Source organism: Spea bombifrons, chromosome 11 (assembly GCF_027358695.1).
Source record: "Spea bombifrons isolate aSpeBom1 chromosome 11, aSpeBom1.2.pri, whole genome shotgun sequence".
Classification (NCBI taxonomy): Eukaryota; Metazoa; Chordata; class Amphibia; order Anura; family Pelobatidae; genus Spea; species Spea bombifrons.
In genome coordinates this window covers 19,902,366-19,924,542 of record NC_071097.1, presented here as the reverse complement: position 1 = coordinate 19,924,542, position 22,177 = coordinate 19,902,366, and the positions used below count along the sequence as shown (strand labels likewise).

Genomic DNA, 22,177 nt, shown 5'->3' with positions numbered 1-22,177 from the left:
GCATGGTGGCGCTACCAGGAGACAGGCCAGTACATCAGGAGACGTGGAGGAGGCCGTAGGAGGGCAACAACCCAGCAGCAGTACCACTACCTCCGCCTTTGTGCAAGGAGGAGCAGGAGGAGCACTGCCAGAGCCCTGCAAAATGACCTCCAGCAGGCCACAAATGTGCATGTGTCCACTCAAACGGTCAGAAACAGACTCCATGAGGGTGGTATGAGGGCCTGACGTCCACAGGTGGGGGTTGTGCTTACAGTCCAGCATGACCGGTTTAGCGGTGGGTCAGTAATGGTGTGGGGTGACATTTCTTTGGGGGGGCCCGCACAGCCCTCCATGTGCTTGCCAGAGGTAGCCTGACTGCCATTAGGTACCGAGATGAGATCCTCAGACCCCTTGTGAGACCATATGCTGGTGCGGTTGGCCCTGGATTCCTCCTAATGCAAGACAATGCTAGACCTCATGTGGCTGGAGTGTGTCAGCAGTTCCTGCAAGAGGAAGGCATTGATGCTATGGACTGGCCCGCCCGTTTCCCAGACCTGAATCCGATTGAGCACATCTGGGACATCATGTTTCGCTCCATCCACCAACGCCACGTTGCACCACATACTGATCAGGAGTTGGCGGATTCATTAGTCGAGGTCTGGGAGGACATCCCTCAGGAGACCATCCGCAACCTCATCAGGAGCATACGGACACGTGGAGGCCACACACACTACTGAGCCTCATTGTGACTTGTTTTAAGGACATTACATCACAGTTGGATCAGCCTGTAGTGCGGTTTTCCATTTTGATTTTGAGTGTGACTCCATATCCAGACCTCCATGGGTTGATAAATTTGATTTCCATTGAGAATTTTTGTGTGATTTTGTTGTCAGCACATTCAACTATGTAAAGACGGAAGTATGTCATATGATTAGTTCATTCATTCAGATCTAGGATGTGTAATCTTAGTGTTCCCTTTATTATTTTGAGCAGTGTATATATATATATTAGCTTTCCAAAGACTTGTTTGAGAATGATCAGACTTAGAAGTCTGATCATTGGTAAGGACCGTCCGACACAAGTTGTTTAATCAGTATTTTTGCACACCTGTTTCTATGGTGTTGAAAGATCCCAAAGGTGCATTCTTCTTTTAGTATACCTCACTGTTAAATTCATTTTGAGGTATATTATTTTCTTTTTTTTTACCCTAACAGTCTATTTCTAATCTAGTTTTTTTGTATTTTTGTGTCATCCTTTACCTTTTTGGGACACTACTAATTTTGCTGCAATCATTTTTTCCCATTCAATACAGTTGGCAGGAGAGTGGTGGTTTCAACTCGTTGACTTCACATCATGAAGGTCCAACCCAAGTTAGCTTCTGCTGCAAGGAAAGACTGGATAGCCCTGTACAATGTACATGTAAATCAGATGTCTCCAGTCACTTCACCCATTGAATTATTTATGATACGGGGCTAGCACAGTTCTTGCAGGAGAAACTTGCTAGTACTGGTAGTTCATAATGAATAGTGAAGAGAGATAGAGCCAAAACTCTCCTGCCAACTCCTGCCACGCTCTAGTGAATAAACCCTATTATGTCCGGGACTTTCTTTTTTTAGATTGTGTTGCAACAATATTTCTATTTTTTACAGAATGTTTAAATGAGAAGTGCTGATGTCCAACAGAATATATAACGTTAGTAATTCATTACTCTAAATCTCTAATAAGCCTATGTAGTTGTGTTTACATGTTACAAAATGCCAGCATATATGTATAAAAGCCCACTCGGTATCTACTACTGGAGTGGCCATCTTACTTTCTGGCTTATATTAATATCTATTATGTCTCTATTATGTCTCCCCTTGGTGGGAGCTTTAAAGAGTGAGATGAGGAGAACCAAGATGATTTAAAAAAAAAAACTGCTATTGCCATGCAGAATTGCGTGACTGTGTGAAAACGTACGCCAAATACCATGACTGGCGATGATGGCAGCTCCCAGGTCTGCAGCTAAAGGAAGTTTAATGGAACAAAATGACATAAAACCACCGTTTTTTGTCAATACATCCCTTTACTACTGTATACGGCACTGGACCTTATACTCAAGGTGAAAAATATTTTTTACCATGGGACTTAATTTTGCTAGCGTTATAACAGTCTTATATTATAAACCAATATTCAACCAAACTAATGTACCTAAACTCCTCGTATAGGATTTGATCATTTGTTTTAATGCTAAAGGCTGTGCGAGATCCAATTCCTTTTTAAATGCTGCAAACTGGTCTGTTCTTTGTGAAACGAGCATGATGTCCTGTACAGGATCATAATTCGTGGCAGGCAAAATTTATAACCGTGTTCATAAGCAAACTAAATGCATACAAGGATAAAACATAAAAACGTTAAATATAGCTTGGGTTCTGGAGGTGTTCTCATCGGTGTCTAAAAATAACATGTTTCATTTATTTTCAACCGCTAATTATTGTTCAGGAGAACACAGCATGAACATCAAAGCACAGTTTATTGCATATTATTTTGGGAAGTGTTTAAAATTACATCTGAGACCTAAAATGGTACTGCGAGTTTCCTGACAAACCGCTGTACCCTTTGGTAAAAACAAGTTTTAACTCAGATGTCAGCACTAAAACCTTTTACGGCAATGGATCAAAATACTTGTCCAGGGACCAACGTTTCGCATTAACTATTTGCAGCACGATCCGTATTATAGTAGATGTTTATCGAAAGCTGGACTGTAATAAAAATAAGCTGAGTTAACGCAGAAGGACGAATATGTAGCAGCTGGAGAAAAGACATAAGGTGTTCTCGCCCTGTCAAATCCACTCAAGACCTTGACACATCTGCTAACACTCACTAACACTCCTGTTTTAGCTATTTATGCCACTGAGTGCCTATGAGCACCGCCTATGAGTCACCCACAGATGTTTCTTACCAACATTACCCATTAATGTTCACTGGCAGCATAGCATCATTATGTGCAATGCTATATGTCACCGTTTTATCGCTAAATTAAAAGAAATTCTTTACAAAAAACTACCTACAGCTTTTTTTTTGGAGTTATCCGGTTCGCCAGAAGGAAGCCTAGATCTTTGGCAGAACGTGCTGAAGTTCTCTGCCTTCTCCTCAACCAGCATTTCAAAGGCTGCTTGGACAAATCAACAGCAACCAGCAGCTTAACAATAGGTGAGCAATAACCTGAATATTCAGGCAGATCCTTGGAACAGGAATGTGCAATATATAATATCGATATATCATAAAATGGTATTGGGTATTAAGATGGATAACCTTGCACAAGCAGGATTGTAGTCCAGGCAGTAGAATATGATACTCCCGCCTATTCCAATCCTACCCTACTACAAAGGTGGGCTTAGATTTGCAAAACATTTACATGAAGCTTGAATAGTGAAAATCAGGAAAAATTAGTCATTCAAAATATTCAAATAATAAGCTAAAATATAAGGGCCAAAGCTGCAAAGCTCTTATGACAGTTATTTATGTAAAATTGGTAAAATAATTGCTTCTGTTAAAACAAAATTGGGCATATGTGTACTGTATATAGTCCAGATGTTTATTGCGAGCAATGAGTTCTGAGTTTGTTCCACTGCATGCAGAACACAGATACAAAAATAGCTCAGTTAATAGAGAGGACAGATGGAGGCTGACCTGTTAGTAAGGATAGTAATCATTACAAAGCACTGTGTATATACACAGCATGTAGTACCCAGAACACGATGCATTTCTTACACAATGTGCTTAGAAGGACCACAGAACTCGCATCTAGAACCAAGTCAGAAAACCCGAAACATATATATATATATATATATATAAAACAAAAGCATTATAAACATAACTAATTGATCAGAATTTATTACATTTTGTATTTTTCTTAATGCTGGAAAAAAGGACAAAGTGCCCTACAAAATGGCCAGACTTTGGTTATTACCGGCATTATACATTCATCCACATAAACATTTGAACATTTTTTTTTCATAAATACAATGAATGAGTTGAAGCATTACAGTCTTCATTTTTTATGAAACCAGAAAAAAGGGATATTATATGTTAAAAGAACCAAAAGTTGCCTTCATTCATTCCCTTTATTTGTTATTGCAACACTATATTATACCTGCTGCTTACGACTTCATTTATAAGCCATAAAAAATAAAACATTGACTTTGCTATTTACTAGGGAAAATCAAAGTCGGTTTATTTTGTAAAATAAATTGGTTGGCCCGGCATAATGTACAGTTGACCCAGTGGGATTTCTCGAAAGTCAGGACACCAATTTAACTATGCATTATGTAGGGTCTACTCCAAGGGAGGGCTGGCAACATTGAGCTCAGGGGGCTCCAGTCCAAACAAGTGGCCTAGAAAAAAATAATAATAATGAAACCTAAAATGTAAAAATAAATGACCAGGTAGTGCCTACCAGCCAAAAAAGAAATCAGAACGCCCAATTCCTGCCCTAGTCTTTCCACCTCCCCATTATTATTATTTATTTTGTTAGGAGAAACCCCAACTTAGAAGATACAACTCTGCAGCTTAATCAAGTAAAATAAATCATGATGTATTTGTGATGACATTGTACTGTACATTTCATCATACTGTATATTAAAATAATAATTTTAAACATGATGTCATGTGGTTACAGGCTTTCCCAAGATAAGTGCTTTAGAATAGTCTAAATAGTATCTTCCAGACATGGAATATATCCCTGTTCTCTCTAGCAGATGGTGTGCTACACACGTCTCCATGTGTATTGTAACAGAATCCCATGAGATATAAAAGTACAGACGAACGGACTTTCCCGTTGGCAAGCAGGAGCCCAACATCAAACGCACAAGTTTAACATAAGACCAAACCGTATGAGAATGCGTGCGTCTACCTCGACCGAACAGACAGAAACGGAATCAGCACATTTACCATTTGAAGTAGAAATAAATGCCTAAATATATATAAAAAATATATAGTTTGTTGCTTATGTCTGTCTGTTACTTGCCGAGTTATTCTATGTTTATATACTGTTGACATTAACTAACATATAAGCTTACCAGAAGTCAAGCGAAGTACAGGTGCAGAATATCACAACAGTTTATTAAATAATTCTTGTCCAGCGACTGATTTTAAACCATTTTTAAACAATTTTATAGTCCTACTGAAAAGTAATTATGTTACAATGTAGTAAATTACAATTAAAGATGTATGTTACGGTGGGGACATTTTTTTTATGCTAAAACACATTTTATATTGGTTCTATAATTGACAATTTTGCCTCTGTTGTTAATTTGGGTAGAGCGTGAAGAACCATCAAGCTTAAATTCCAATATTCATTTTTTTGCCGCATGCAACCGTTTAATTGTTAGTGGCAACTGCTGTGAAACTCACCCTACAGCAAATAAAAAAATACCCCTTTTCAAGCGGAAACAGATTTTCTTTTAATTGGTTTTCCTAGATGTGGCCTATCCCTTAGATAAAATAATCTGTGTTATTAAAACTAACTAAATAGATTATTCTACCAGAACGCTTACTGCATAAAGATGTGCTTCTAACAGGATCTCAACTTTTCAACCATGAACGCTGTTTAGTTCTTATGAAAAAAAAGAATTTTCCTTGGTGTTAAACAAAATTAGAAACAGAGACATAGTGAATACTTTGACCATTGACTTCAACACTGCGGATAACGAGAACTTTCTAAATAATACAGCTTTATACACAGGATGCTACAACTTTCCATGATGTCGCAAGCAGAACTGGCTCCAAGCCTAGTTTAAGAAAACATGATCACTTATGCACAATCTTGCGAAAGGGTGATATTGTTAAATGTAGAAGAAAAATAGTACTTAACCCTAGCCACTAAATCCTCAGCAGCTTGGAAGACATTGAGCTATGCAGGCACATAGTACACATGTTCACAATCATTCAACCAACGAAAATAATAGTCTACAAACGCTAGCAGACTAATTGACAGCCACATCAATGTAACCTCTGTATATTGTCTATGCAAAATTAAATATAAACATCAATCTTTTTGTTAAAACTACATATGAATTTGTGTATAAAACAGCAGTATTAGCCTTGTTTATCCTACTAGTCATTTCAATGCATGCCAGCAAAGCACTGAGATATAAACAGAAGCAAAAGCCGTCACCACTCGCCAGCATTTAGAAAGTGATTCACAATATACACAGGGAGTAAATATAGAAAGTAATATTTCAAGATAACAGTCCTAAACCCCTTTAGAGGAACAATTAGTTCAATACCTTCAACTACAAAGACCATAATGTGTGTAGACACCTCACCATCACAACCATTGGCATCATATGGAGTTGGTTCTGCAGTTATAAGTCCACTCTTCTGGGAAGGCTTTCCTCAAGATTTTGGAGTGTGTATATTGGAATTTACTTTCAGCCAAAAGACCTATGTCGCAATCGGCGTTCCAAGTCATCCCCAACCGTGTTTAGTGGAGATAGACTCAGGGCTCTATGCTGCCTACTCCAGTTCCTCCACACCAAACTCATTCAGCCATGTCTTTATGGACCTTGCTTTGTGAACTGGGGTATAGTCATGCTTTGGCCACAAAGTTGGAAGCATAGAACTTTCTAAAATGTCTTCGTATTAGATTGCATTAGCATTATTCTTCACTGGAACTAAGGGGCCTACCCTAAACCGCAAAAACAGCACCAGACCATTATTCCTCCTCCACCAAACATTACAGGAGGCACTATGCACTCCAGTAGGCAGCGTTCTCCTGGTATCTGCCAAACCTAGATACATCCATCAGACCTCCAGATAGTGAAGCTTAACAGTAGCACCAATGTCACCGTAACATTGATCTTTTTATAATAAAAATTAAAAAGGAAAATACAGACAACCAGCCCTTCTTAGGTTGATTCCAGTCTCTTCAAACAAGACTAGACATAGATGTACTAAGCAAATCCAATTTATTAATAAAGAAGAGAAAAACACTCATTACCTACTCTATAATTAATAAAATTAAGAAGGGTTTTGGTACTCTAAATACTCTTCACATACAAAAACCTTTTTCCATAAATTTTATATTAACTAATATTTAAGAAAACAGCTACTACATTAGTTTCCAGCTGCACACACTAAACACCCTTGTTTACTATCTTCCTATTAAACCCATCAGTCAACAGAGAACAAACCAATGCTGGCACATTCTAGTTCTCACAAGGCTGCAATGGGTTCCATGGGATAGTGGTTAGAACAGTTTATGTTAATCCTTTGTACAACAATGTTGTGCACACCTATTTAACCATTTCTCCTCATTACTATGTCCGATTCCAATGGAAGCGTTTTCTAGCTTCAAACAGCCAATCAGCGACAAGAACTGATGTACCACGGGCAAGGAAGGCAGCTGCAGAGCTGCAGCTTCTACCTCAGGTAAGTGCTTTTTTTCCCCCACAGAGTACTTTAATAAGTTTTTCACAGTCTCAATGAAGTTGCCCTATAACTTTGACGCTTTGTGGCACCATAATAGTGCAGATACTAAGGCCTCACTTCAGTGCATGGCATGTATGCTAAAAATTAATCTTGCTGGGAAGGAATGGAGCATGGGTTCAGCAAACAAGCAGAAAAATATCTTCATATTGGGCTATCATGTTTGCACCTCAGGAAAAATATATATTCTACTGTAAAGCTTATGAATGTGGTACACTTGACATGGGACAAGTTCTTTATCGTTGGCACAGATGGAAAGTGCTCAAGGAATATGTCTTATTTACAGCGTTTGCGAAACGTACTAACAGCTGCTTGCGAAACTATCTTTAGACTAACAACTCAACTTCTTTCCTTTTTCTTCGGAAACGTATTATCTTCTGTGTGATTTCAACAGATGCCTTTCATTAGCAACAGCTGAGCCCCTTCGGGTTATCTTATCTTGTAAAACAGCCCAGCAGAGGCTACTTGTCTGATGGCCAGAAAGAGGAACCTTAATTGTTTGCTCACAATGGCAGTAATGCAGCTTGAGGGATCTATAAATGGTGGCATTGTTTGAATACAACTTCAAGGGCAGAAGAAAGATCAAGATCAGGCTTGTTAATACCTTGATTTGTGAGAAACTTAGAGAGGGGTCAAGACACTGCCAATGTCTGTGGGTGTTCCTGTTTACAGAGGCTAATTCAGTTCTCTAATACAAACGAGGGTGGCATGATTACAAAGAAGAAAAAAACAGAACCCTTCAGTAGAGATGGAAAGAGATGTGGTTTGAGGTTTATTTGTGGTTTATGCTATATATGAAGATAAAAATATTTTGCTTGTTAAAATTATTTTCCAGTACTTTTTTGGCATTTTAGTGTCCTCTAGCACAACATTAAAAAAAATTATATTTGTGCTTAAAACAAAGAAATCTTTTACAAGTGAATGCTTGAAAATAATTAATGTAGACTTATCAAGGAAACAAACATGTATTGCCCAGGGCTAGATATGTATTTCTAAAATAAATTAACCAACCGAACAAAATGCACCCCATTTAGGCTTCGGGAACAAGCTAAGCTTTATAGAAGAATTGTTCAGAAACATGTTTTTTTATATATATTAAATTTCCCTTACGTTTAAAATAGTAATAAAATGTACATGTTCTGTATGGCACCTTAAATATACCATCAGTATTTTAGTAAATGAAAATGTTACACAATAGGGTAATGACATCACAGCAGATGCTTCATCCAGGTGTGGCACACTGCCATTTAGAAGCATTTACAGGGTCTTCTATCAAGAAAGCCATGCAAAATTTAGACATGCTTCACTCAGGTCAGTGTTTTGTAGTTTTTCTATAGTTAACAATCTTATAAATATCTTACCTATGGAATAAAAAACAAGGTAAGTTTCTTGTATCCAATAGATGTGGATGACAGTACACTATATAAGCACACACAGGGATAAATCATTATAAAGAAGATTTTCCTTTTATAAAAAAAGACAACAGTAACACGAATACATACATTTCTATCATACTTCAATCTGCAATAGAACAGAGTTTTATGTATACAGGAGATCAAGACATACAGTATATAAAACAATAACAAATGGCACTATTCTAATGCCATATCTGTATGTATACACACACACACACACACACACAGTTGTGTGAAAAACAAAGTACACCCTCTTTGAATTCTATGGTTTTACATATCAGGACATAACAATTATCTATTCCTGAGCCATGATTTATTCAACAAGTATAAAGCCAAAATGGAGAAGCCATCTGTGAAAAGTAGCCCACCTAAAGCCATACACTCAGCACAGTTACAGGGGCAGAAAGCTTGTTTCCTGTCCCATGAGATGACCCGGCTGCAAAAAACTTAAACAGATAACAGCCAGGTTCAGTCACCCCTCTAAAAAGAACATCGCAGCAAGGCTTAGGTTTGCAAAGTTGCATCTGAACAAACAAGACTTCTGGAACGATGTCCTCTGGACAGACGAGACCAAAGTGGAGATGTCTGGCCATAATGCATAGCGTCATGTTTGGAGAAAACCAAACACAGCATTTCAGCACAAACACCTCATACCAACTGTCAAGCAGGGTGATGGAGGGTTGATGATTTGGGTTTGCTTTCCAGCCACTAAGAACCTTGCAGTCATCGTGTCGACCATGAACTCCTCTGTGTACCAAAATATTCTAATGTGAGGCCATCTGTCCGACAGCTAAAGCCTGGACAAAATTGGGTCATGCAACAGGACAATGATCCCAAACACACCAGCAAATCTACAACAAAATGTTGTTGCAATGGCCCAGTCAGACCAGACCCTCAACCCAATTGAAATGCTGTGGTGGGACCTTATGAGAGCTGTGCATAAACAAATGAATGCAAACCTCAATGAACTGAAGCAACGTTGTAAAGAAGAATGGGCCGTAATTCCTCCACAACGATGATAGAGACTGGTAGAGTCACACAGAAAATGATTCTTTCAGGTTTTTGCTGCTAAAGGTGGTTCTACAAGGTATTAAATCATAAGGTAACCAGAATATTGTACACATACAAGTTAATCTTTGCTGGTCATGGATAATGTATAAACCTTATATTTTGGAAATTGAGTTTCAAGTGAGAGAACGTATAAGAGAGGAGATAGGGGACAGCCTTGTCTAGTTCCATTCTTCAAATGGAACCAGTAGGAGACAAGGCCAGATCCGACTTTAGTATAACCGCTTTTGAGGGCTAGCCTCCACTTCATTCTATCCACTATCCTTTTGTACCTTAGCTGAGGATCGCAATTTATTTATTCCAAAAGCCTCCAAAAAAGTGTACTTCTGTTCCTGCATAGTTTACACAAGAAAGTGTAATCTGTAATCAGACAGTTACACTGTTTTTTCCCCTCATATTCTCATTGTCACTGTGCTTAAAGAACTAGCACTAGCAAATATCCTGCGTTGAATTCTTATTTAGCTTTAGGACATTATGTTTTTTCTAATGCAATTTTAAAGGGACGGTAACTGCTAAAAAAGAAGAACACATAATGCAAAGTGTTAACTGCTTCAGGCTGAATTCTTGTTATATATTAAATGACAAGGTCCAGATAATTCAGTGCCCAGATGTTACTATACAGAATCAATGTCCTGGAAGTTACCATTAGATCTTGTGTGATAACCACTACTAACTGTGGTGTTAACTTAATCCTTTTCCATTTCTCTAGCTCTTGTTTCCCTAAGTATTCCCATTTCTGATACTTCCGTTGAGCCTTGATTCCCTTTTCTTTCACTATATATTCAACCACCATTTACACGTCCTTCCCTGCCAAGAGAATGCTTTATTTTGGCACAGGTCCCTTTGTTGATCACTAATACTGTCCGGAGTGTATTATTCTTGCTACAAAGTCCAAGGGTCAATTTTAATTTTGCTCTTCAGTATTAGTGGGCCAAGAAGCTACGCGCTGGGTCGAAAGTTGCTGGCCTTTCCCTGAGACATTTAAACCATTTAACTGTACATGGACACATCTTAATAACTACTCAATAAAACTAATGCATCCCTGAAGCACAAGCTTGGCATTTATGTGTCCCCAAGAATGTGATAGACATATTTGAATGGCTTATATGATGTTTCTATAGTAAGCATACAAATAAATAAAAACTTTATAATGGTTAAATAATCTTTTAAAGGGTTAAACAATCATATCAATGAATTGAGCCTCTTACAAATCCACTGATCTTACCTGGTAAAATTCTCGAAGCCAGCTCTTTTGTAAGTTTTCTGTCTGAAACAACAAAAAGAAAAAAAATGAATAATTTATTTCTTTAAACAGCTGCGATAGCATTAAGTTACAAAACATCAATGTCCTTGGGCAAATGTTTATTAAAACATTGTGTGTATTGATGGCATTATAAAATTCCAAAAAAGAACAAATCTGCTAAGCTTTCGAGACTATGGAGGTCTCTTGGTCAGGCATTTCATGGAGCTTATATTCAATTACACTTCAGTTTGCCAATAAAGCTATCGTCTTTACCAATGTGTTCTTTCCACTTCTAACGTGGTACAATTCCATAGATAAAGCATTACACATTTACGTTTTAAGCCAGCTTCCTCTTGTATACTGATGAGTATATGTAAGTATAAAATGCAATTAAGTTTAAACATACATGTTCGAAGACTAGTACAGACTGTGCAGGCTACCTGAGCACTAAAATGACTTGTGACTTTTTAGTATCTATAAGCAAACCGTCCTTCCTTTTTAGATTACGCTTAGATTATGGGGGTCCAAGTAGTGCTGGATCTTTATTCAATGCGGTTTGTTTTATGCATAAAGGAAAAATGAGTTTGTTATAAAGATCCTAGTGAAAACCAAGCAGTGTTTCACTTCCATGTGGCATTGCTGTAGAGCAGCTTTTTGTGTGCAGGGCACTGGAATACATTGTTCCCCACTGGGTGACCCCAGCATTGAATCCAGTGGTGACCGGTCATGCATTCCCATACCCTACCTCAACATTTCTGGTGTCCAAATGAGGGCACATGATTTGGGGTGTGGCTAGAGGAGAGAGTGGGTGGGGCTGTAGGCAGGACTGGAGGTCAGAGGTGTGGCCACTCACCCATCCACCATACCTGAAGAGTCACCAGCTCATCTTCAGAAAGGTAGCCTTGTGAGAACTGCAATGCAGCCTGTGCCACAACAGAACAGATTTTCACTGATTTTATAACTTCCTTGGATCAGGGGAGACCAGACGATCTCCACAGCTGACCCACCCGGAGGTATGCTTTTAGAACACTTGCATACTGGATCAGTCTAAGGAGATAAGCCACGCTGTTCTGCAGAATGTTACTCTGCATTACAAAGGCAGGCTTAGGGGGTTTTCCAGTTATTTGTTTTATTTATTTTTAACAGTAGAATGTTTTTTTGTCGACATGATAGTATTTCCCAAAAAATGTGCATGGCCAACATGAAAATCTAGAGCCTTCAATCCTTCCTAACTACCCAGATTCACCGACGATTTATCCAGGACACTCAGGTATTAAAGTCTGATTTCCAAGCCTCTTTGGTAGTACCCATCCTCCTGGTCACAGGAGGGAGTCATGACACACCCCACTCTCCGCCCACATCTGTTGGAACGGCCACTGACCGGACCGCCCACTGACGTCAGCAGTTAGTCCTGGCATCATCCCACAAGGGGAGCCCTAGGTAGCCAGAGCCTAAAAGTTCCCAGATATGGTAAAGTGGCACATAGTACCATTAACACTGAACAAAGCCTCCATCAGAAATGTTTAGGCCCTATATCAGTTTAGGACCAAGCCCCTATCCTGTCTCAGCCCATCACCTTAATCTGCCCCCAAGTTAAAAAGTATATACCTTATTCTTCAAGATTTCTCCTTTTTTAAGAAAAATGTCTAACCTATCCACTTCAGTTTACCAGCTTTTGTGATTCGGGAATGCAAACTAACACTGTTGTATGTAAAAGGCATTTGACATTTTTAAGAACTATAAATACTGTAGCAGGGACAATAATTTACAGGGTAACTCCGTTCCGTGTCTGTAATAATTCACACTTGCACTTTTACAGAACGCCGTGACTGTGACAACCGTGACACAGGATAACACTCTGCAAAAACAATTTCCACTGGATTTCAATGCCTGAGGATAGCATTCAAACACCTACAGACACGTGGATTCCAGAAGTAATATGATTTAACTTATCTTGGCATCTTAAAGAATATCTTTCTACTTTATCAAGAAATTACAGTGGGTACAGAAAATGTTTATTTTAAAACCAGCATCTCATCTCCAGGACATCTGTGAGAGCTGGGAAACGCCATGTACTTAATAATGCTGAGTTAAAGGGGCACTCCAGCCATCACATGCACTTTAATGCATATGATCGCTGTGTGCCCCCCCATATGCATTTTCCCCTTTCCCCACCCTCAGCGACATGCCCTGCTAGAGATGTGAGCAGACACTGATAGGTTGTTGCCATTCTACTTAAATTGTATATTTGTTGTTTGATTAAATTGAAAGAGTAAAGGATTAAATGACAGATTGCAATTACGGTTTTGTTTAAAGGTGCTGTTCCACCTTGATGTTTTTCCCAACTTTTCTAAATACTTAAATTATGTACTATTATTGTATATATTGTATACATGTAAATAAACACATTCTTGTTTTAAACGAATGAACCAGTTTCCTGTAGTTTCAGAACCTTTCACCAGGCTGCTTAGTTTGTTCCCTCTGAGCTGCTCTGCTCTGTCAGCCTGCCAATTTCTGACATCACAAAAGGGGTATTTCCTAAAAGGTCTTTTGGCTTAAAGTGGACAGGTAGTGGTTGTAGAAGGTCAGACTACTGTGATATAATACATAGCAGAGCGCTTTGCAAGACTGATAGGACTCAATGATAAACATTTTAATGCAGTTTAAAGTGACAAGGAGCATTGGTGAGAAAATGTGTTATTTATGGAACAGCACCTTTAAAAAGAACTTTTAACTTATGATATGATTATTCATGATATTATGAACTGCATAATAGTGGCTAACACACCTAAAGCTGATGTTTCTAACACTGCCACACTTTGATTATTTGGTGCTAATAAATTACAGAATAATTTCATATATGCGGAAATAATTCTACTGTAAGGTAGCAACGCTAGCTAACCCCAGGTCTTTACATCTTAAGCAGAAACTCACACACAACCTCATAAATTAACTAGGAATTCTGGTTATAACGGTATGTGATAATCATATAAATCCTACTTCATTTTGCGGTAATATGGCATAAAATTAACACATAACATGGGGTTAATATTAATATTCAGAAATCACAATTTACATATATTTATATAGCACCAGCAGATTCCATAGCGCTTTACATACAAAAGTAAAAACTTTTAGATTCGTGTGAAACAAGACTGTTAAAGGAAAAGATTTAAAGGCAGGTGTTCGTTTTCATTCACACCACCCTAAGCTCTTCCTACCAGAAGAGGTTTGACGAGCCGACTGATTAGTTCCTAGGCTTTATTACCTCCTAGAACAGTAGCAATATTCGCCTGTAATTGAGCGGAAAACACAAGTATGTTAGCAGTAACAGGCAGCTGAGAAGGCATAAGGAAACACAACCTCAGAGGTTTCAAAGCTGTTAAAGGGACATCATACGCATCATACATATGACAGCTAAGATACCCCTTTACATTTATACATCAAATTACAAAGGGGGAATTTAGCTTTTTTTCCCCGTACAGGAGATGTGTTTAGATGAATGTGATATAATTACTGTGATAACCGGGAGTGCTTTCCTGGTACCGACTGGCTTCTTGAAGCAGCCAATCAGTTACACAGAACAACAAGACACAGGGGGTGGGGAGCTGCAGCAATACAGGTACAGTTTCTCTCTGAGATAAGTACCTTTTCCCTCTAAGCTAACTAAAATTGCATTGTTTGTTTAGGGGCCTCCCTGGGGCACTGAGGTGTCCCTTTAAATTAAATTCTGTCTAGCCAATAAAAGCTAAATAGTGGTCATTAAACTGTAGTCGCTTACCAAACTGAAGTTTTTGATGGACTGAGGATTCAGGGGGTTATTCCTTTTGGTTTCCCTTGCTGTAGTGCTGGTGTTTATTACAATTTTAAATAAATACACAGAGCATCTCTATGCAGACCTAGTTTTTCTTTGCTTCATTACTGCCACCATCTTTTCTATCACCTGGTCATTACAAGATTCCATAGGTAAAATGTGTATGTGTATGGGAAAAATACATGATTAATGAACTGTTTTTGGAAAGGGTTTGGGCATTCAGTGGTACCAGGGACAGAGTTTTATAATATTGTGCTCAGTTACAAAATTGATTAGCACTTTAAATATATAGACCCTGTTACATGTCAGATTGCAATAAGCTGGACATCCCGTGTATGGAGTAAAACCCAACATCACTGGGACCTGTCTGGTAATCACAGACACGAAGTACAATGGATCTGTTGTGAACCTGAGTACTGAAGACCGCAACCTCAGAAAAGCAAAAAGTCACATATTTTAGAAATAAAAGGTAACATGGTGTAAAGGAAATAATTACAGACCAAGGGACTGTAACTTTGCCTGTTCTGTATGACCACCAAAGATGAAGTTCATGTTCTGCGTTTCTACAATTCTCTACACATACTTTGACGCCTTCTACGTGCCTATGTATAAGAAAACCAAGGTGGTTGATGAACAGATGGAGAACATATGGAAATAATAAAGTTACAAAAATAAACTCAATTTGTCTAAAACTAAAAGGGACAGACATCTGCAGAAACACAACTTGACCAATAGTGTCATTATCTTAAAATAGACTTGAAAACTATTAGTAAGGTCAGGAATCTAACCCCTTTTGCCATATGGTCTTGTGATCATTCTGATCATTTCCAAGTGGTAGGAAGGCTTGGGTGGCAGTAGGTCCCATTGTGTCCTGCTGTGGACATGCCTCAGGGTCACGATCTGCTAAAGAGGAACAGCACAGAGAATGTAACCTCTACTGGCCCTCTTTAAATAGAGCTATTAGCTACAAAGAATGTAGTAATAGTAGTTTAGTGGTAAATACATTATTATATATTGCAACATCAAAGCAGCTTCAAATGATACACCATATGGGAACACAAAGCCATTTTCTTTACAAAATTCTTATATCGTGAAGGAACACCAGCTTTCCCATATTGGCACGTGATTAGCGATATTAATACATTTATCACTATTTGTAGTTGTTTGAATCTGCATAAACACTGGACTCTAGGGATCTTTAGTACATGCGATTGTCAATCGTCCCCTTTACGTTACCATTTATCCTCCTTGCAAATACATGAAGGCATCCCACAGAATCCCTTCCCATGCACATTTCACTTTCCCCGCTCCTTAGCTCCTAAGTTCGTGATGAGATTTCCAGGGGTCTAACAAGACCATTGATTTGAATGTCAGTGGCTTTCTATGACTGATCGCCTGCTTCAAGCAAACAAGACCACAGAGGTATAAAGAGCTGCAGCTTCTCCTGAAGGGAAGTGATTCATTTCTATTTTTCCCTACAGGCACATAATGCATATTACTTACGAGGTACTTTAATATAAATCAAACAATGGTGGGGTGGTATGGATGCCAGACTGCCCCTTTAAATCTCGTCCCAATGCCCTGACCACATGTACATGTAAATTTATGTTCATAGAAGACCATGCTGGAGCAGCTTATGATCTATTGCACCCTACAAGCAATGTATGCTGTATGCGTGTAAAATGCCATCAAGCGTCTGCTTCTAACATAATAGTGAAAAGGAAGCCTGGAAAAAAAAAAGAGCCACATAGTACAATTACGAGAGCCTTGATTCATGTGCTGAGGATTGTGTGCTTGCCATTAATTCCACGGCGTTTTTTTTATTAAATTTTTTCTCATTGAACAAAAAAAACACAAGGAATACTGAAGTTTTAGTCTATTTTAATGTGCTAAAAAAATTGGGCTGTTACTTTCTGGATTTGTTTCCCCCTTTCCTTGCCCCCCCCTCTGCATTTTTATGCATTACCCCTATTGTTTTACACTCCTGATCCACTGAATGCTGTCTAACACAGAAAAGGGAAAAACAACAAGGTTCAGAGTATTAATAATCAAAAAAATCCTCACTGCCCTTTTCTGAACAAATACTGTAACCATTATATTCTATTCAACCATACCAGTGCCAGGACAATGCCACGGTTCTCTAAGTAATTGAGCAACATTAGTCTCCAGCAGCTAAGGGATTAACTGGCTCGTAAACACCACCGTATTGTTCTTGTAGCCTTCTGGGCAGATTAAAGTGCAGAGAATGAAGAAACCAAACCATGAAATATTGCTGTGCCTTTGGTTGCAGAGCAAATAGTTCCTTTCCTTTTTTTTTTTAAAGACGGAAAAAACGTACACTGTTCATTGGAATATGCATGAGAACGCCGAGGATTCCCAGGCAGAAGTGAAACCTTGTGAGAGAGAAACGCTCAGAATACTGAAGAGATCTAGGATCCCAAACCAAAATGGTTCTTCTATACGACTGCCCTCTCTCTGCTCAGGAGGTTTTAAAGAGCTTCTCGCCCATAAAAAATAAATGGTTTCTTTTGCTGGAGCTAAAGTAATTTATACGTTGACGCTAAATGTTTCAGAAACTCAGTGAGATTAACACTATAAGTGAAGATTGGCTGCAGAGGCTTTATAATAATTATTATTAGTTTTGATTTACAGAGAGCCAGCGGATTCCGTTCTTGTTATTAGGACGTTGAGGGGGATGACGCAAAAGATGAGGCTTAAAACTGCAAGTGGACAACTGACTAAAATGAAAGCCTGCAATGAAGGAACAACAAAGGATTGCTAATGAAAGGCTCCTTCCTCCTCCCTGACCTAGATATGGAGTGATGCCCATGCTGTCAACGTTCACCTCCAGCTGATCAGCTATAAGCAAGAGAGGAGAAACTCCATGGAGTTTATTTACTGAACCATGAGATGATGTGACATGAAATATTTCATCTCGCCTACAGTACCATGCAGTGTCAAATTTTAGTGGCAGCCATAGACTACATAGTCACTTGTTATGTTTTTTATATTGTCCTTTATAGTCTGGTTATAAGAGAGTAACGCACAGCTCACAGAAGCTTTTTCTGGTAGGGCGTGTAGCAGCAGCAGCAGTTTAGGTTGGTAACCCTAGCGTTGATAACGTTAACTTCGGTAATATGGAGCAGAGTTTTTACAATGTTGGGTTGAAGAAGGTGGTGAGTCTGATCATATAATAATGAAAGCATTAGGATGCATGGGAAGTCTCTGGGTGAAGCCCTGCTTCCCAGGGTCGGGTTCTTGTTTCTCTTGTAAGGGGAGTAGCATGTGGTCATTTCACCTTTCTAGCCCTGCTCCTTCATGAAAGCCACTACCCCAGAAGAAGAAAGAGGCCCAATTAGTTACCTTAGGAACTTCCCAGGAACAAGGACTGGCCGCTAGGTAATACAGGGTACAGCCAAGAACACCAGAACGGGCACAGCACAATTAATGTACACGTCCACGTTACGTCACTGAAACATTGAAGTGTAATTTGTGACTTGCTCATTGTACTAAACGCGCTGCTATGGAAAGTATGGAATAACCTACACACTTACATTAAAGTTTTATTACACCTTAATACCATCATAGTCAGCGTGGTCGATAATGTTTTATAGAAGAAAGAGTAAACGGGTCAGCAATTGGGTAGCAATAGCTTCCATGATGTTTACCAACCTTAAGCATCCTGAAAGAAAACTGGTACGCCTAAGGCTAGATGAGATTCATAGGAGTTGTTGCTTCCCAACAGCTACGAGCTACCTGCTGGGTAGCCTTGGTTTACGGATTAGCACTGTGAACAAATCCTCAGATACGTTTCATTTACTAATTCACTGAATTAATCATAAGGAGCTGGCAGACCTGGAATAAAATGTCACAGAATGTTTTGTGGAAGGGGAGGAAAAGGTCTGGCACGTGGCCCACGCATTAGATGTCATGCTAACCTGACTCGTGCTGGAAAGGCTGATCTGAACTTTTAATGCTCAAAGGTGTCTGTAGTGGGTTTTTTTTAACCCATTCACTTCCACAGCAGAATAACTCTACAGAAAGAGTCATTGCAAGATAATGACAGCTCAATTATGAGCTTGTGTTCCCTGTGACCAGAAACAATGCCTCACTTGGACACAGAAAATTCCGCACATTCACAGACATACAGCGCCATCCATGGAAGTCCACAGGAGGGGGCAAGAGAGGACACTTTTCCACCCCTGAAGATTCCTTAACAGGGCATCACTATTCTATGCCACTTTCCCCACTTGGAAAAAGTTCCCAGGTATGCTTATATTCTATGTTTCTAGGTCTTTACAACAGCCCCAGACATGCAATGGATCCGAAATACAGCGCAGACGTTGTTAATGTAAATGACTATTGCAGCTGAAAATGGATGATTTTTAATGGAATGTCTTCACAGGGCCACAGAGGTCCTTTAACACTCCCATCACTCCTGTGTTCCAATGTCACATTGTGTTCACTAATCCAAGTTAGAGAACCTTTTGCAATTATGTTACACAGAAGTGTATTCCATGATAACAGCTAAGTGACCTCAAACTTATTTACATATACACACACCTGCATCCAATTGAGACTTCTATCTTTACAAAGAGAAGAACTAGCAAATTTTAATCTGCTACCCCAGAAAACAGCAATCATTCATGACTCTGCATGAGAAGTACATTTCTAGTGCAAGCAGATAAATAATTTAAAAAACTTTCAGGTTCAGTATCTTGCCCCAAACTCCCTTTCTAGACACAAAACGTTAACGGCGTTGTAGAAAAGAGCACTGCGTCAAACTACGGCAGGAATTACAATACAGTCAGTTACTTTTTAAATAAACAGGAAATGGTTAGCTTGCTAAAGATGATAATAGCTGTTTAAAATAATGTGTATGGAACCATTTCACCTTGCAGAAAAATAAGACTGGTTTTATACTGGAATTTCATATAATATATATAATATATATATATATATATATATATACACACACACACACACACACACACACACACACACTAATTATATATATATATTGTGACAAACCCTATAGCATGAGGGCCATACATGTCACTTTTAGGGGTCCTAAGCACAGCCCTCTAGGGCAATCAGAGTCAGGAACAGCAGCTTTGAACAAAAAAGCGCTTTATTTTAACCGCTTAAACCCCAAAAACCAAATCATAAAAATAAAACCTAGCTCCCAATTGGAGCCCTCTCTAACTTAACTATGCAGGTCCAGACTGACCAGCCTAATCACCAACTAACTCAACCTCCCAGCCAGACCCAGCTACACCAGGCTCTGGAAAATCTCCCCCAGACAGCACACAAAATGTCCAGGCAGGTATTGCCTCACTTGGCTCAAGGATGGTCTTCTTGTTCAGGGCCTCTCCTTGCCCTGGGAGCGCAGGGAAACTTCCTCTTCCCCCAACAGTCTCCCTGAGTATCAGGCTCCAGGGGTTTTTAATGTCCAGCACCTGTGCCTGATGCCGGCCTCATAGAAATCCTGTACTGGATCCTGCAGACTTCTAGCCTCCTGGAAAAGGCAGCATGGATTTTCCACAGAATGGGGGAATGGAGCAATGGCCCACCCTGCTCTCCAATTGCCCCTTCTTGTAGAATATTATCACTAAGGTTGATTGTATTAAAATGTCTTCTGAACGCACAGTTCACGTAATAAACTCATCTGCCTTATGACTCGCAGTGCCATTTGTAAAAATACAGTATAATAACCCACCCATTTACACTTTGCTCATTTTCCTTCCAAAGATACCTGGATATATCACCTTTTGTCAAATAGAATAATTACAATATTCATGGAACGCAAGTCAGACTGGCAGACCTAGCAAGAAGATTTGGGATAGTAACTCATGGGTGCCATTTCAGCATTGGATTTACAATGTTACAACAAATTGTTACAAACAAATTTTCCTTATAGAACAGTTAAGTTCAGACCTTCTCACTCAGATGAAAGAATTCCTTGTCATCACAGCTGAGGTGGACGAGAGTTCTTGCGATGATTAGACAGCTGACTGCAGGCTGGACATCATACAAGCCATAGTCCACATCAGCTGGAGTGATTGAGGTTGAGTACGTCTGCTCTTAGCCAATAAAACACTATGTGAACTGATCTTTAATTTCATTTCCAAGACTTTAGCTTCCAAGACTGCAGCTCTGTCTGGTGTGAAATATGTTTCAACTGCATTGAAATGCACGTCACATCAAATGAACAAACGGCAAGATTTATTTACCTTCGACCTTGCAGAAGCTGCAAAGAAATAGAGTTAAACTATTGTATTTTTTCACAGCTTTTACCAAGTAAACTGCATATTGTGTTTATTAATTTGTCAATCACTGTAAAGCGGACATTGGTGCCAGCCTGTGGCAGACCAAACATTACCCGATTTCCTATTCCTATCTTGACCTCTCTTCTCCTCAGCCTGCCCCTACAAAGAGCAACCTCACAAGTAGATTTCATCTTCCTCAACAAATAGTGTGTAATAATCAGTGTTCCATTTGCAAATATAAACAGGATACATCATTGACATGTAATAAGGACTTCCTACAAACCGTCCGCCTTCCTTATCTCCTTAAGGGAGGCAAGACAGAAAGAAACATTGTTAGATGAATGGGGGAAAAAAAGATTTTTAGCTTTTGTTTTTAAACAGAACAGTTCAATGTTCTGTTTATTCCAAAGAATGCAGGTTATTCTTAACAGTGGCGGCGTGGTTTACACCACTCGATCCGATGCTTGGCATTCTACTTGGTGATGTGAGGCTTGGAAACCCATTCATAAAAGTTTTTGTGCCGATATTAATGCCAGTGGAAGTTTAGAACTCTTCAGCCATGCAATCAGCAGAGCGTGGGTGGCTTTTAGGCACCTTGCACCTCAGCACTTGGTGACCCCGCTCTGTGATTTTACGTGGTCTTTGTGTCCGAGTTGCTGCTGTTCCTAAACGCTTCCACTTTCCGATAATACCGCTTACAGTTGACCGTGGAATATCTAGCAGGGATCAAATTTCACGAACTGTGGCATCCTATCACAGTACCGCCCTTGAATTCACTGAGCTCTTCAGAAAGACCCATTTTTTCACAAATGTTTGCAAATACAGATGGATGACTATGTACTTGATTGTATTCGTTTGTGGCAATGGGTCTGAAACACCTGAATTCAATGTGTGTATGTGTAAGGGAGAGTATGTGTAT

At 39.2% G+C, this 22,177-nt stretch overlaps 1 protein-coding gene across 2 annotated transcripts in view; it reads right to left on the bottom strand.

Moving 5' to 3' along the window:
* INPP5A (inositol polyphosphate-5-phosphatase A) overlaps positions 1–22,177 on the bottom strand; it is a 199,890-nt gene that overhangs the window by 133,482 nt on the left and 44,231 nt on the right. For both annotated transcript variants that reach the window (XM_053450442.1, XM_053450441.1), the window contains exon 2: positions 11,158–11,199. In XM_053450442.1, coding sequence (XP_053306417.1) covers positions 11,158–11,199 — 42 coding nt within the window. The remainder of the gene's footprint in view (positions 1–11,157; positions 11,200–22,177) is intronic.